Raw genomic sequence first — 14,606 nt, forward strand, 5'->3', positions numbered from 1 at the left:
GAACTGCTATGATGCTTCATCCTTATGGTATTTTGACCAAAGCATGTCACTGACATGTTCATTAGGACACCAGGGAACTATTTTAATGGGGGAAATAGGGTATAATATGTCCCCTTTAACAGCAGTGCAGGTCGTGATATTGACTTGAGCTCACTGGCTCCTGTGCATCATTAAGCCATATTTTTAGACACACCTTAGCATTTTTTAAAAAACTACTGAAGGGAAATCTTTCTCAGTTTTAACTCCTTCATTCTTTACTCTCCACATGTTATCAGCCACTATTTTCTATACAATGTGTGGGAAATGCTCAATTTGCTTTACAGGATCTTTAAAGACACTTTTTCCACACCAAAAACATAAAGTCTAGTAGAATTAACAAGCTGTAAATAAATTCCATGGCTGCACGGTTAGTGTAGTGGTTCACACTCAGGGCATGTTTGCATGTGTATGGGTTTTCTCAGATTTGGGGATTGGTGCAAATTGGACACTTTAAAATGACCATGAGAGACCATGTGACTCCAGGGTCGACCCCGCCTTTTGCCCTTTGTCTGCTTTGTCGGCTGGGATTGGCACTGGGCCGCTCATGTGGAGGATACAGCGATAGAAGACTAGGATTTCAGTTTATCATGCTTCTTTCATTTCTGATGACAGGACATGGTCCTTTCATGATAGCTACAGTAGGCAGGATGGGTTTGTCAGTATTGATTATTAATTCATTAAATCATTAATTACAGAAGACTTTGACCAATTACAGAGCAGTTCACATATTATTGGCTGGTTCTACTATGACAACTGCATACAGGCAATAAACCTAAAAACAGGGTCTAATAGAGAGTTGGAAAGTAAACACAACAAAACACAGATCAATCATCTGAAACTCAGCTTTAATACACTAAGTATTCATCACTGGATATGAAACCAGGACAACAGTGTTTGATATTACTAGTGCTGATTTTTGTCCTTGGTTTTTGTGGATTTCCTGTTTTTTTTTTACACTTCATGTTGTGACCCTCATCTCATCTCTTGTCATTTCATTCATTCCCTTTTTTTCCGTCTTTTGGAAAACCTGCCCTGCCGTGTCCTAGTGTTCTGCTCTCCTGGGATTTTGATATTTGTACATTGTTGTTTTTTTTTACTTTACATTTGTGTGCATTGTTTGTCTTTTTGGGCTGTTTTGTTTGACACTGCCTTTGTTTTTTCTACATTAAAATTCTGATTTCTTTTACTTGTTGTCCTGCATTTGGGTCCAACATTACAAACTGTGTTTCTTACTACAATAAAAAACAGTAGCAGACTACTACTTACTAAAGCCAGAAGAGCATGTTCACGTCTGTTTTAATGCTAAGCTATGCCATGCTATCTAGCAGCTCACATATAAACATAAAAGTGCACACTGTCGTGTGTAGTTTAGTTTTGTCTCACATATAGTTGTATTTGATTGACTGGTTACATATGAACCCTATTTCATCTGTGTCAATGCCTGATATATTTGAAACCACCACTCTCCTTCTACTGAACACAACAGGAGCATTTTCCTCTACAAGAAATAAATATTTGACAGCTGTGAATGAATAAGTGTGTAATTAGAGTTTGACGCCCCCTCACACTCCTCCTCTTCTCTCCGTCTCTTACTTTGAGCCACATGTGGTCTTCAAGCTGCTGCTCAGCTCTACAAACATGTGGTTTAATTTAGTGTTGTGGAAAGATTAAATAGGAAACTTGGAAAAGTGAAAAAGAGCTGTGTCCTTTCATATTATGAAATGTAAGTGTGTCTCTCAGAAGTCTACAGTATACTTTAGGCTTGAATACCTATGGAGTCCTATCACTCTCCCTAATCTGCATTATGACTGGGTTTATGTGGTGTTCACAGGGCCTGCCAGTATGAGCTGGACAGTTTCCCTCTGTTTCATACAATGATGTAATCCTCTATAAATGTTCTAATAGTTGAGTCAGAAAAACTCTCATCATTAAGTTAAAAGATGATGTATGAATGCCAGTATGGTTATATTTGGCAGAACAGGTATACAGTCCAGGGTGGTCCATATATGAATCCAAGAACTAAGTAAAGATTCAGCACACAGGAATCAACAAAAATAACAGTGTATCCAGGTGTTTATAGTTTATTCCTCAGTACCCAATTTTCCATATACAGTATACCATGAAAATAATTACATCAGAAAGAGACATCGAACATGGAAGAACATAGAATAACATAGAAGAACATGCAAGAACATGGAAGAACATAGAACAACATGGAAGAACAGAACATAGAATAACATGGAAGAACATAGAATAACATGGAAGAACAGAACATAGAAGAACATAGAATAACATGGAAGAACATGCAAGAACATGGAAGAACAGAACATAGAAGAACATAGAATAACATGGAAGAACATGCAAGAACATGGAAGAACATAGAATAATATGGAAGAACAGAACATAGAATAACATGGAAGAACAGAACATAGAAGAACATAGAATAACATGGAAGAACATGCAAGAACATGGAAGAACATAGAATAATATGGATGAACAGAACATAGAATAACATGGAAGAACATAGAAGAACATGCAAGAACAGCGAAGAACATAGAGGAACATAGTAGAACATGAAAAAACATAGAAAACATGGAAGAACATAGAAGAAAATGGAAAAACATGCAAGAACATGGAAGAACATAGGAACAACATGGAAGAACAGAACATAGAATAACATGGAAGAACATAGAATAACATGGAAGAACATAGAATAACATGGAAGAACAGAACATAGAAGAACATAGAATAACATGGAAGAACATGCAAGAACATGGAAGAACATAGAATAACATGGAAGAACATGCAAGAACATTGAGGAACATAGTAGAACATGAAAGAACATAGAAAACATGGAAGAACATAGAATAACATGGAAGAACATGCAAGAACATGGAAGAACAGAACATAGAATAACATGGAAGAACATGGAAGAACATAGAATAATATGGAAGAACAGAACATAGAATAACATGGAAGAACAGAACATAGAAGAACATAGAATAACATGGAAGAACATAGAATAATATGGATGAACAGAACATAGAATAACATGGAAGAACATAGAAGAACATGCAAGAACAGCGAAGAACATAGAGGAACATAGTAGAACATGAAAAAACATAGAAAACATGGAAGAACATAGAAGAAAATGGAAAAACATAGAAGAACATGGAAGAACATGGAAGAATATGTAAGAACATGGAAGAACATGGAAGAACATAGAAGAAAATGAAAAAACATAGAAGAACATGGAAGAACATAGAATAACATGGAACATACAAGAACATGGAAGAACATAGAAGAATATAGAAGAACATGGAAGAACATAGAATAACATGGAAGAACAGAACATAGAAGAACATAGAAGAACATAGAATAATATGGATGAACAGAACATAGAATAACATGGAAGAACATGGAACAACATGGAAGAACATATAAGAACATGCAAAAACAGCGAAGAACATAGAGGAACATAGAAGAACATGAAAAAACATAGAAAACATGGAACAACATAGAAGAAAATGGAAGAATATGCAAGAACATGGAACAACATAGAACAACATGGGAGAACAGAATGTAGAATAACATGGAAGAATATAGAAGAAAATGGAAAAACATAGAAGAACATGGAAGAACATAGAATAACATGGAAGAACATGGAAGAATATAGAAGAACATGGAAGAACATAGAATAATGTGGAAGAACAGAACATAGAATAACATGGAAGAACATAGAGGAACATGGAACAACATGGAAGAACACAGAACAACATGGAAGAACAGAATATAGAATAACATGAAAGAACATAGAAGAAAATGGAAAAACATAGAAGAACATGGAAGAATATAGAAGAACATGGAAGAAGCTGATGCAGCAGATATTACCGGCTGAGACAGAGAGGCTCACACTCACTGACGACATTCACTGGAATGTTCTGGGTTTCATGTCTACATGTCCTTGGGTGCTCGGCATGTGCTGTATGAGAGTGTGAATGGGTGAATGGGTGAATGGCAAAAGTGTAGTGTGAAACAGCTTTGAGTCATCGAGACGAGAAAGGTGCTATATAAATACAGACCACTGACCTTTTCCTTATACATAAAGTAACTTACCCACCATAAAGTAAGATACTGAACGAATGACACTCAGTCAAATGCAGTTTGGTCAAAACTGAAGTCACATTATTAAAACTCCACAGTTACCAAAAACTGTATTAATCTGCAGACACAGCTTTTTCTAACATGCAGACATGGAACACGATGATAATATAGCCTTCATGACACTGTTCTATTAAAAGGCCTTGAAGACCTGCAACTCATGAACACATGAAGAATGGAAACGGCTGAAACCGGCACAAAGTGTGAAAATGCATAATGAAACTATTTATCTAAGTCAAATGATTAAACATATAAAACTCAATAACTAATGTCTATATGTTTAATATACAACACGAGCAGTGATGACAAGGAGTCAGTGATTAAGAAAGAAAATATTTATTGGTTAAAATAGCTGTTCACAGATACAATTAATGGGCTTTGTTTTGCTATCATGCACTTACACTGTACAACAGTGGATCCCCATGGATTAGCATTGTCTGAATAACTATTGCTCCTTTTCTGTCATTGGAAGACATCTCTGTAGTGATTCCTGTGTTATAAAATAAATTAGTAACATGTGTGTCAGAAAACTCTTTACACTCACTGTGCATCATATTACATCTCTCTCCCCAAGATCTCAGTGCAAACGCCATTGTAGCTGAAAGATCCATGACATACGTACCGACAAGAAGATGCACAATCGACAATTTAAAAATGACCAAAAAAAAATCTCAAATTGAGAAAATCCTTGTGTGGTGGAGTTGTGGAGCTACTTTGGCAAATATTTTATTACAATTGACTAAATATTAGTCCAGATCTATAAGCAGTCTTCTAAAAACTCACAATTTTATAGTGACACAGTTAGCTTGATGTACAGTACTAAATATCTACGTCTCAAGCAGCAATGGTTACATCTGAAACTGAAATTATAACATGACCTACCATTCACTCAAATATGTCAAACATAGATAATCACTCTACTGTCTGTCGCTACTGCTCCAACAAAAACGAAAAGAAACACACATGTGGAATGAATGTCAATGATAAAGCCTTTCTTTAAGGAAGCCACACATAAGCCCCGCCTCCCTCACACACACACACCCAAAAAAAGCACAAAATGAAAACATGAGAGCACATAAATTCAAAGTTTATCAGGAAAGTTACTCAAGAAAAAAAAAACATTATTACTGTCAATAAATATACAGTTTGTGGGGAGTTGATGTTAATGTTTTCCATCAGTAATAGATACTGGACAGTAGTCAATTCTCTTTCTTAGTGGTAGGTGTCCTACACGTGGCAAGCAATAAATATTCACTACAACTGACAGAAATCCTTCTCCTCCTGTCTGTGACTGAAAGACTAAAACGTGATGGACAAAGTTAGCACTAGTTAGTTAGAACGGTTCATTCTGAAATCTTTTATATGAGCGACTGATGGCTGAGACTTTACCTGATCATGTCGACATCATTCTGGACATTTTACCTGAACACAAGTGTGTTTTAAACTCTAAAGGAGATCCTCCATAACCTTAGTTAACATGTATGTATTTTAGTTAGACCCTAAAACTGTGATATGAGTTTAGACAGTCCATGAATGTTAGACTGCATTGGCTGCAGAAAGGGCATTCCAAATGAAAGAATCTGTGATACGTTGACATTACCAGTCACATTGTTGAATTTTGAATAAATTATTCAAGAGACAAAAACAGCCTTTCTAAGACCACTCAGAAAAAACCTGGTATATAAATTGACAGGTCAATTCAGCCTGATAATGTGAACTCTGTTGTTATCATTTCTGTTGTTTAAAACGGACGGCGCTTATTGATCAACAGAGTAAAGTATTATAAAAATAAAAATGCAGAAATTAGGAAAAACAAGATGAAACACAACCAAGGCCAGTGAGAAGTGAGTGAGTGACTTTGACAGGTGTGGACATGATGAGTGAATGAAAAACACCTCTTTAGACATGTGTCAGTGGTGTTCTCTTACAGCTGGGCTTGCTCTGCTAAAAAAGAAAGTACCTCTGACAGTGTTACATAATCATTTGAATGTCAGTGATTGAGGTTAGTCCCACCTCTCATGTGAATCTATGTGAATCTGCTTCTCAGAGGTGGTTTGGAGGACCAGGGTCTACACGTCCAGATCATCTGGCCTGGCTCGGCTGCTCATCCTGCTGCTGGCTCGGCTGCAGGGCCTGGCGTCCATCAATGCCAGAGGCTGTAGCTCGTGTCCTGCTGATGAGGAGAGTTTCTTATGCTCATGGGTGTCATCAGGGAAGTCAAAGGCCTGTGCGTGGGAATTTGAAATAGTGCTTCCTCCACCAGTCTGGCCGAGGCGGTTCTGCTCTGTGGAGTAGTTGGCCCAGTTCTGCTCATTGGCCTGCTTATTATAGTTACGGCATGAGCCAGTTCCCCTCTCACCTGTGGCCAGCTTGTAGCCTGGGGGGGACATGGGTGACAGTGGAGCTGTTGGGGAGGAACAGCCGTTATAGTAGGAGTACTTGTTGGTGGACAGTTCTTTAGGGGTGGGGCTCAGGGTGCCTGCACCTGGAAAGAGAGTGGACTGCTGTTGGCCCTTCACACGATCCTTGATCCTCTTGAAAAACACGTAGAACAGCTCGATGATGTTGAGCAACAGGGACACAAGAGAGACCACCAGCATGAAGATGATGAAGACGGTCTTCTCTGTGGGTCGGGACAGGAAACACTCCACCTTCTGTGGACATGGGGAGCGCTCACAGGTATAGACTGCACTCAGGCTGAAACCATACATGTACCACTGGATGAGCAGGAAGCCCACTTCAAACATGGACTTGAAGAAAATACTGACTATATAGGTTCTGAGCAGAGCCCCCTTCATCTTGACTTTACCGTGCTCCTCAATGCCGTACTTTAGCTTTTTCAGCTCAATTTTCTTGAGCGGGAGGTCGACATCACCTCCATCATTTTGCACAGCTTTAAGCTCCTCCTCCTTCCTGTTGAATTTCTGCTCCTTCCTGTTCAGATAAAAGACATGGGCGAGATACAGGAGTGTGGGCGTCGACACAAAGATGATCTGCAAGACCCACAGTCGGACGTGGGAGATGGGGAAAGATTTGTCATAGCAGACATTTTCACAACCAGGCTGCAGGGTGTTACACTTGAAGGCGGACTGCTCATCTCCCCAGGCGGATTCCACTGCCGTACCCAGGACCAGGATCCTGAAGATGAAGAGGACCGACAACCACACCTTCCCTCCAGCAGTAGAGTAGGCCTGGACTTTGTCCAGCAGACGACCCAGAGCACTCCAGTCGCCCATTCTCAGGGAGTGTTAGCTGGTGAAAAACAGGGCATGTTGAGATGTTATACACACAATAGTATGAAGACATGCACCTTTACATGGACTCTTGTGGGTCTTTTAAGAAGATGAACACCCGTGATGCAACAGCTTCATTATTGGATGAGACAAAACTAGACATTTGAAGCTAAACCAATTACTGAGTGCAGGACACATTTCAGGCAGTTTGTGCAACAACAGCACGAGAATATAGAATTAAACTGTCAGCAAAACGAAAAATGAATGAATGAGTGAACATATATATATATATATATATATATATATATATATATATATATATATATATATACACATAGCAGAGAAGAGCAGACAGAGCAGAGAAGAGCAGAGATGAGCAGAGAAGAGCAGAGAAGAAGAGCAGAGAAGAGCAGAGAAGAAGAGCTGAGAAGAGTAGAGAAGAAGAGCTGAGAAGAGCAGAGAAGAAGAGCAGAGGAAGAGAAGAGCAGAGAAGATTTAAGAGAAGAGCAGAGACGGCAGGGAAGAAGATCAGAGAAGAGTAGAGAGAAGAGCAGAGAAGAGCAGGAAGAAGAGCAGGGAAGAGCAGAGAAGAAGAGCAGGAAGAGCAGAGACAAGCAGAGAAGAAGAGCTGAGAAGAGCAGAGAAGAAGAGCTGAGAAGAGTAGAGAAGAGCAGAGAAGAAGAGCAGGAAGAGCAGAGAAGAGCAGGAAGAAGAGCAGGGAAGAAGAGCAGAGAAGAGCAGAGAAAGAAGAGCAGAGAAGAGCAGGGAAGAAGAGCAGAGAATATAGAAGAAGAGCTGAGAAGAGCAGAGAAGAGCAGAGAAGAAGAGCTGAGAAGAGCAGGAGAAGAAGAGCAGGGAAGAGAGAGAAGAGCAGGGAAGAAGAACAGAGAAGAGCAGAGAAGAGCAGGGAAGAAGAGCAGAGACGAGCAGAGAAGAAGAGCAGAGAAGAGCAGGGAAGAAGAGCAGAGAAGAGCAGAGAAGAAGAGCAGAGAAGAGCAGAACATCTACTGAAAGCCAAGCTGTTCGGAATGAGGCTGCTGTGTGATTGATTGAGGCAGAGTAGACTTGGTGAGTGCAGCCTGTGGTGAGCTTTCCTCACTGCTTATTGAGACACCCTGCACACGCACACAACACTTCCTGTGGGAACATGGAACATCGAACATACGCTGAGTTCCTGTTGACCAGTGTGACGCAGTTCAGTCCAAAGCCTGCAGACTGGCTGTCCACCATTTCCTGCTATTATCTCACTTTGACTAGGGACCAGTTTCCTCTGCAGATCTCTGACTCATCTGGATTAGTCCTGCATGTCCTGTGTTAAAACCTACACATGATGACATGAACTGCATGTACTGTATGTATCAACCCTAACCTTTGACTTTTCACATTTGTACTTTCTTACTTTTAAGAAAGTACCAGAGTTGAATGAGTATTAGTGCTGTGAGACAGTGACAACACTATGATGATAGACACTGAACTGAGTTCACTACAACATCAATGGATAAGTGGAAGCCTTGAGTCTGACCCACATGGTGTCACATGTGCTCTCACTTATCTTATTATACACTACACACAGTTCAGTCTATGACCTGAAACACACACACACACACACCTGCAGTCTCTGCATGTAGAAACTTTAAAGCAGGGGTCTCAAACTCAAACGACCTGTGGGCCAGTCAAGTAAAAATAAAAGCCCCCAAAAAAAACAGCAGTTGTGGTATATTGATATGTCAAAATGACATATCAATATACCATAATCATTCCTTTTTTAATATGTACTCTATTGCCTCATGTGAGCTTTTCCGTCTTTTATCCATTATTCTGCACAGCACTTTGGTCCACTGTGTTTGTTTTAAAGTGCTTTACAAATAAAGTTGGATTGGATCATTTCAAAAAGTGGTTGTTTTAATATGCAACAATAAAAAATATATATTCATGATGCAAAATGAATCTATTCATTTAAAAATAAAAACATATAGAAATGACTTGATTGTTTGGAGGGCCACATGTGGCCCCCGGGCCACAACTTTGAGACCACTGCTTTAAAGAGAAAAGGGTGATATGACAGAAAACACACACACACACACACACACACAGTCCCGCCACTTTCTAGTTGAATGAGTTTGTTTGGTGAAATGAAGCAAAGACAAAGCAGAACAATAGAAGCAGAAGACAAAAGCTGCACTTCACTTTGGCTCATGTCTAGGGTCAAATTCAGACCATGAGCACGAATCTCAAGAAAAAGAGAAAAAGAAAATGGGATTAAATATGTGAAAATCCAGGGAATAAACTCAGTGTCTCACGATTTCATCTTATATTTGATAAAAGAGGGAAAAATCGAATAAGACAAAAAAATATTACAATAAGTTTTTGCTCTGAACAACAAAAACACTTTGAAAGAGAGAATCAGAAACTTCTCTAACTTCTGAAGTTGCGCTGCATGAAGTCTGAGGCGCAACGCAGCTTTTCTAACGGGACCACACAGAGACAGACAGACAGACAGAGAGACAGACAGACAGAGAGACAGACAGAGAGAAGGAGAATTCAGCGTGTTGAAAAACAAAACTTACCCGCAGAGTGAGTGAGAGACAGACAGGCCGCAGTGAGACATCCACGTTAGAGCGCAGCAGCGAGACTGACGCCAAACTTGTCAAACTTCTCTTATAAGAGTCCGTCACTGAAGTTCCACAGTCACCTGATCTCTACGTCAGGAGCGGGGCAGCCTGTGTGTGTGTGTGTGTGCGTGTAGTAAGTATTGTGGAATAATTTAAATATTAAGATCTGATCTCTATGGAAGAGGATTTGGGCCAGATTACATATATTAATTATCATTATTATTATTATTATTATTATTTACAAAACATTAAAAGATAATAATTACGAGATTAAAGTCAGAAATCAGGCTTTTTATTTGTGTAGTGCCAAATCACAACATACACTGTACATAATAAGGCACAAACACAACAGTTCACACAATGAGCAAATAAAGAGAAAAAAAAAAATCGAAATCAATTGAATTCAGTGAAAATAATTGGACTGAATTCCATACAACTTGCTAACTTTAGATTAAATGAGTGTATTATATTTGTGAGTTAACACCTGACGTGGTTTCTTACAGGTTTGTGTACACTTTGTTCTTTCAGTATAAGAATGGTACAATTATGTTCATGGTGAATTCTAAACTCCTCATAATAACACATCACTGTCTGCTTTATGCTGAATAGATCTGAACAAATGTGTTTGACATCTTTCATTCCATCTTTCATTGTGGGGTTAAGTGTCTTGCCCAAGGACACGTCGGCATGTAGACTAGAGGAGACGGGAATCAAACGCACATCAATCTATAAAAGTCTAAAGGGTTTAAATAAAATGGTAAAATGGTATTTTAGAAGACTGAAATAAATGAAAATGAAATTGTTTCGATATAGAAACCGTCTTCTTTCTTCTGTTTGAATATGATGAATAAAATCTTTCATTATCACAGTATTTATAGATTCACAAAGCACAACTGCTTTCCATCAAACTGCTGCCCTCACACAGCAATTCCTCAGTATACAGCACCACCTAGTGGATGAAAGCAGGTAATGTGGGTTTATGGACAGTATGACTAAAGACTTCTATTGCAGTTTTTAGTTTCAGGTCTTTAATGTTCTTTTATAACATTATATCCATGTCAAACATGTTTTGAGATGCACTCACACAATCATGTGGACTGTCAGGTTGTTCATGACTGTTCATCACATGCTTACAGTCGAGAGAAAACTACAAATGCTGTGGGATTATTCAATCAATCTGAAATGTAATGATGAAAAACAATGCTGTCGATCACTACATTAGTAAGTTAATGTACAATCATTTGTAAACAAGCAATGTCCTTTATTTCAGATGAGTTTTTTCTTCATTTTATTTTGGTTTCATTTCTTCTTTGGGAAAACTTGATTATTCTGAGCAGCAGCAAATCTGTGAAGAGCCTCTTGAACATGAAGAGTTTAAAAAAAAAAAAGTCGGCGATATCAGCAGAAGAAGAAGATGTGACATGTCATCCATCAGGTGTCCTTTTCTTTTCTTTCTTTTTCATCAGTGGAGCTGTGTGTCAGACTGTGAGCAGGCAGAGGTGACAGTGGGAAGCCTCTGTAGTGGCTGCTCTGTGCCTCCCAGCCCGGGTTGGATGGGTACTGCTCTACACCGAGAAAACGCTGCTGAGCTCCACGTTGTTTCCTGGCGTTCCTCCTGTTATTACAGAGCAGGTAGATGATCTCAATGATGTTTAGGAGCACCGACACACTGGACACCACAAGCATGAAGATGATGAAGATCGTCTTCTCTGTGGGACGAGAAATGAAACACTGGGCACCGGTGAGACGGGCACAAGGTGGAGACATGTTGCAGTGGAAGTAGGAGACCATGAACACTGAACCAAAGATGTAGAACTGGCCCACACCAAATCCCACCTCCAGGAGGATCTTAAACATCAGCTGAGTCATGTAAGTGCAAAAGAGGACGCCTTTTATTTTCACCTTCCCTCTGTCATCTGTATACCTGGGTTTCTTCAGTGTACTTTCATTAGAGCGGCCCTGTAGCTGTGCTAGCATCCGCTTCTCTTTGTGGATGATGTGGATAGCGTGGCCCAGGTAGACCAGGGTGGGTGTTGACACAAAGGTGATCTGCAGCACCCAATAATGAACATAGGAGATGGGGAATATCCAGTTGTAGCAGGCGTGTGAGCATCCTGGCTCCAAAGAGTCACAGTAGAACTCTGACTCTTCATCTCCCCACACTTTGTCTGCAGCAGCACCAAGAACAAAGATCCTGAACAGGAAGAGGACACTCATCCAGATCTTCCCCACCACAGTGGAGTGAGACTGGACCTTGTCCAGCAGTAAGGCCAAGTAGGACCAGTCACCCATGGCTGGAAACTAACATCTGAACGGAAGGAGAAATGGATTTAAAAGCACATCATCACTACATCATCACTACATCATCATCATCACTACATCATCATCATCACTACATCATCATCATCACTACATCATCACATCACTCATCATCATCATCACTCATCACTCATCATCATCACACATCATCACTACATCATCATCATCACTACATCATCATCATCATCATGCTCATCATCATCATCATCATCATGCATCATCATCATCACCATCATCATACGCCATCATCATCATCACCATCATCCTCATCATACATCATCTACTCATCATCATCATCACTGCATCATCATCTTTACATCTCACTACATCATCATCACATCATCATCATCATCACTCATCATCACTCATCACTCATCATCATCATACATCATCATCATCACTACATCATCATAGATCATCATCATCACTACATCATCATCATCACACTCATCACGTACATCATCACTGTGTAGTAATCTTTCGTAATCGCTGCATCATCATCTAATCACTTTCATCATCATCATCATAAATCATCATCACTACATCATCGCATCATCATCACTTTCCATCATCGTCATACGTATCATCGTCACTGGATCGTCATCATCATCATCCGTCATCGTCGCATCGTCGAATCATCATCATCATCCATCATCCATCATCATCATCGCATCATCGCCATCGCTGGATCATCATCATCGCATCATCATCATCACTCGCGTCATCATCATCACATCATCATCATCATCATCACATCATCATCATCATCATCATTCATCATCATCATCCATCATCATCATCATCATCATCTCATCATCGTCATCACCATCATCATCATCATCAATCGTCATCATCATCATCACTTCATCATCGTCACTGCATCATCATGCGTCATCATCATCGCATCATCATATCATCATCATCATCACATCATCATCATCATCATCATCATCATCATCATCACTCATCATCACATCCGCATCATCATCATCATACATCATCCATCATCGTCACTCATCATCACTCACATCATCTCATCATCATCACATACATCATCATCATCCTATCATCATCACATCATCATCATCATCATCCATCATCATCACTACATCATCATCACCTTCATCATCACATCATCATCACTACATCATCCTCACTACATCATCACATCATCATCACTACATCATCATCCTCACTACATCATCACATCATCATCACTACATCATCATCATCACTACATCATGAATTATCCAAAGTATGTTCGACCTCCAATTTATCAAGTGGTAAAAACCTTTCATTGGGATGATGTTCAACGACAGCTGTCAATCTACAGTCTGTTCTACTGTGTTTGTAGAAGTTTCTCTATGACGAATCCCATTTATGTTCATATTAAAAATGTTTAATGTTTATAAGATTTTATAAAGTTATACGTTCACACCAAAGTCTCAGCAAAGCATATTTTCATGTTGGATTATTTCTCAAAACTGCAGGGTTAAGTTTTCCTGGGAAAACTAAAAGTAATAACAATAATAATAATAACAATAATAATAATGACAATAACAACAACAATAATAATAATAACAATGATAATGACCAGAATGAACCCAGAGAGGAACAACAACAACAATAATAATAATAATAATAATAAAAAAATAATGATAATAATGTAAAAAATAACAATAACAATGATAATGATAAGAATGAATCCATAGAGTGATAATCACTCCTTACTTTGACTCCAAATGAAAGAAACACAGAGATCCTCACCTGCCAGGCTTCAGCTTTCAGAGAGACAGCAACAGAAGATGTGATCCGTGAGTAAAATGGCTCTTAAATACATTCTGTGAGTTTAGTCACTTACATTTCACAGCTTCTCCTTTTACTCAACTAATCATGTGATGATTTTGATGATTCTGGGAAAATGGTTTTGTCACTCTCGGTTCCTGTAACAGATGCTGACACAGCACAGATCTCCCACAGAGTCCCAGAATGGACACCTTAAACACACCCAGACTATGTGAAATATTAAAGTCCAAATATGTGACTAACAGGCACTTTGATGTTGACGGTGACAGGAGAAGGTGGAGTCAAAAACACAAACACTTGATCACTCCATCTGTTGTTTGCATATTTCTACATTCTCGTTGCGTGATAGATCAAAGCAAAGACTTTTGTAGGAGTCAGAGTTAAGTTAGTTTACCTCAGAGTTCGGCCGGGTGACTGATGCAAGATTTGACACTTA

The 14,606-nt window shown here is 39.2% G+C and overlaps 2 protein-coding genes across 2 annotated transcripts; both read right to left on the reverse strand.

Moving 5' to 3' along the window:
- Window positions 1-4,520: 4,520 nt before the first annotated feature.
- Window positions 4,521-10,068, reverse strand: gja1b (gap junction protein alpha 1b). The gene is made up of 2 exons (XM_044049703.1): window positions 10,001-10,068; window positions 4,521-7,453 (listed from the first exon to the last, which is right to left on the reverse strand). The coding sequence occupies exon 2, from the start codon at window positions 7,434-7,436 to the stop codon at window positions 6,270-6,272; it is 1,167 nt and encodes a 388-aa protein (XP_043905638.1). The 5' UTR covers window positions 7,437-7,453; window positions 10,001-10,068; the 3' UTR covers window positions 4,521-6,269.
- A 1,389-nt stretch (window positions 10,069-11,457) lies between these two features.
- Window positions 11,458-14,214, reverse strand: LOC122783777 (gap junction Cx32.2 protein-like). The gene is made up of 2 exons (XM_044048608.1): window positions 14,132-14,214; window positions 11,458-12,353 (listed from the first exon to the last, which is right to left on the reverse strand). The coding sequence occupies exon 2, from the start codon at window positions 12,335-12,337 to the stop codon at window positions 11,477-11,479; it is 861 nt and encodes a 286-aa protein (XP_043904543.1). The 5' UTR covers window positions 12,338-12,353; window positions 14,132-14,214; the 3' UTR covers window positions 11,458-11,476.
- Between the last annotated feature and the right edge of the window lie 392 nt (window positions 14,215-14,606).

This window comes from Solea senegalensis, linkage group LG17 (genome assembly GCF_019176455.1).
Source record: "Solea senegalensis isolate Sse05_10M linkage group LG17, IFAPA_SoseM_1, whole genome shotgun sequence".
Lineage (NCBI taxonomy): Eukaryota > Metazoa > Chordata > Actinopteri > Pleuronectiformes > Soleidae > Solea > Solea senegalensis.

What these genes read in the sequence shown, in the direction of transcription:
- gja1b (XM_044049703.1), bottom strand. Translation starts at nt 7,436, where the DNA reads ATGGGCGACTGGAGTGCTCTGGGTCGTCTGCTGGACAAAGTCCAGGCC.
- LOC122783777 (XM_044048608.1), bottom strand. Translation starts at nt 12,337, where the DNA reads ATGGGTGACTGGTCCTACTTGGCCTTACTGCTGGACAAGGTCCAGTCT.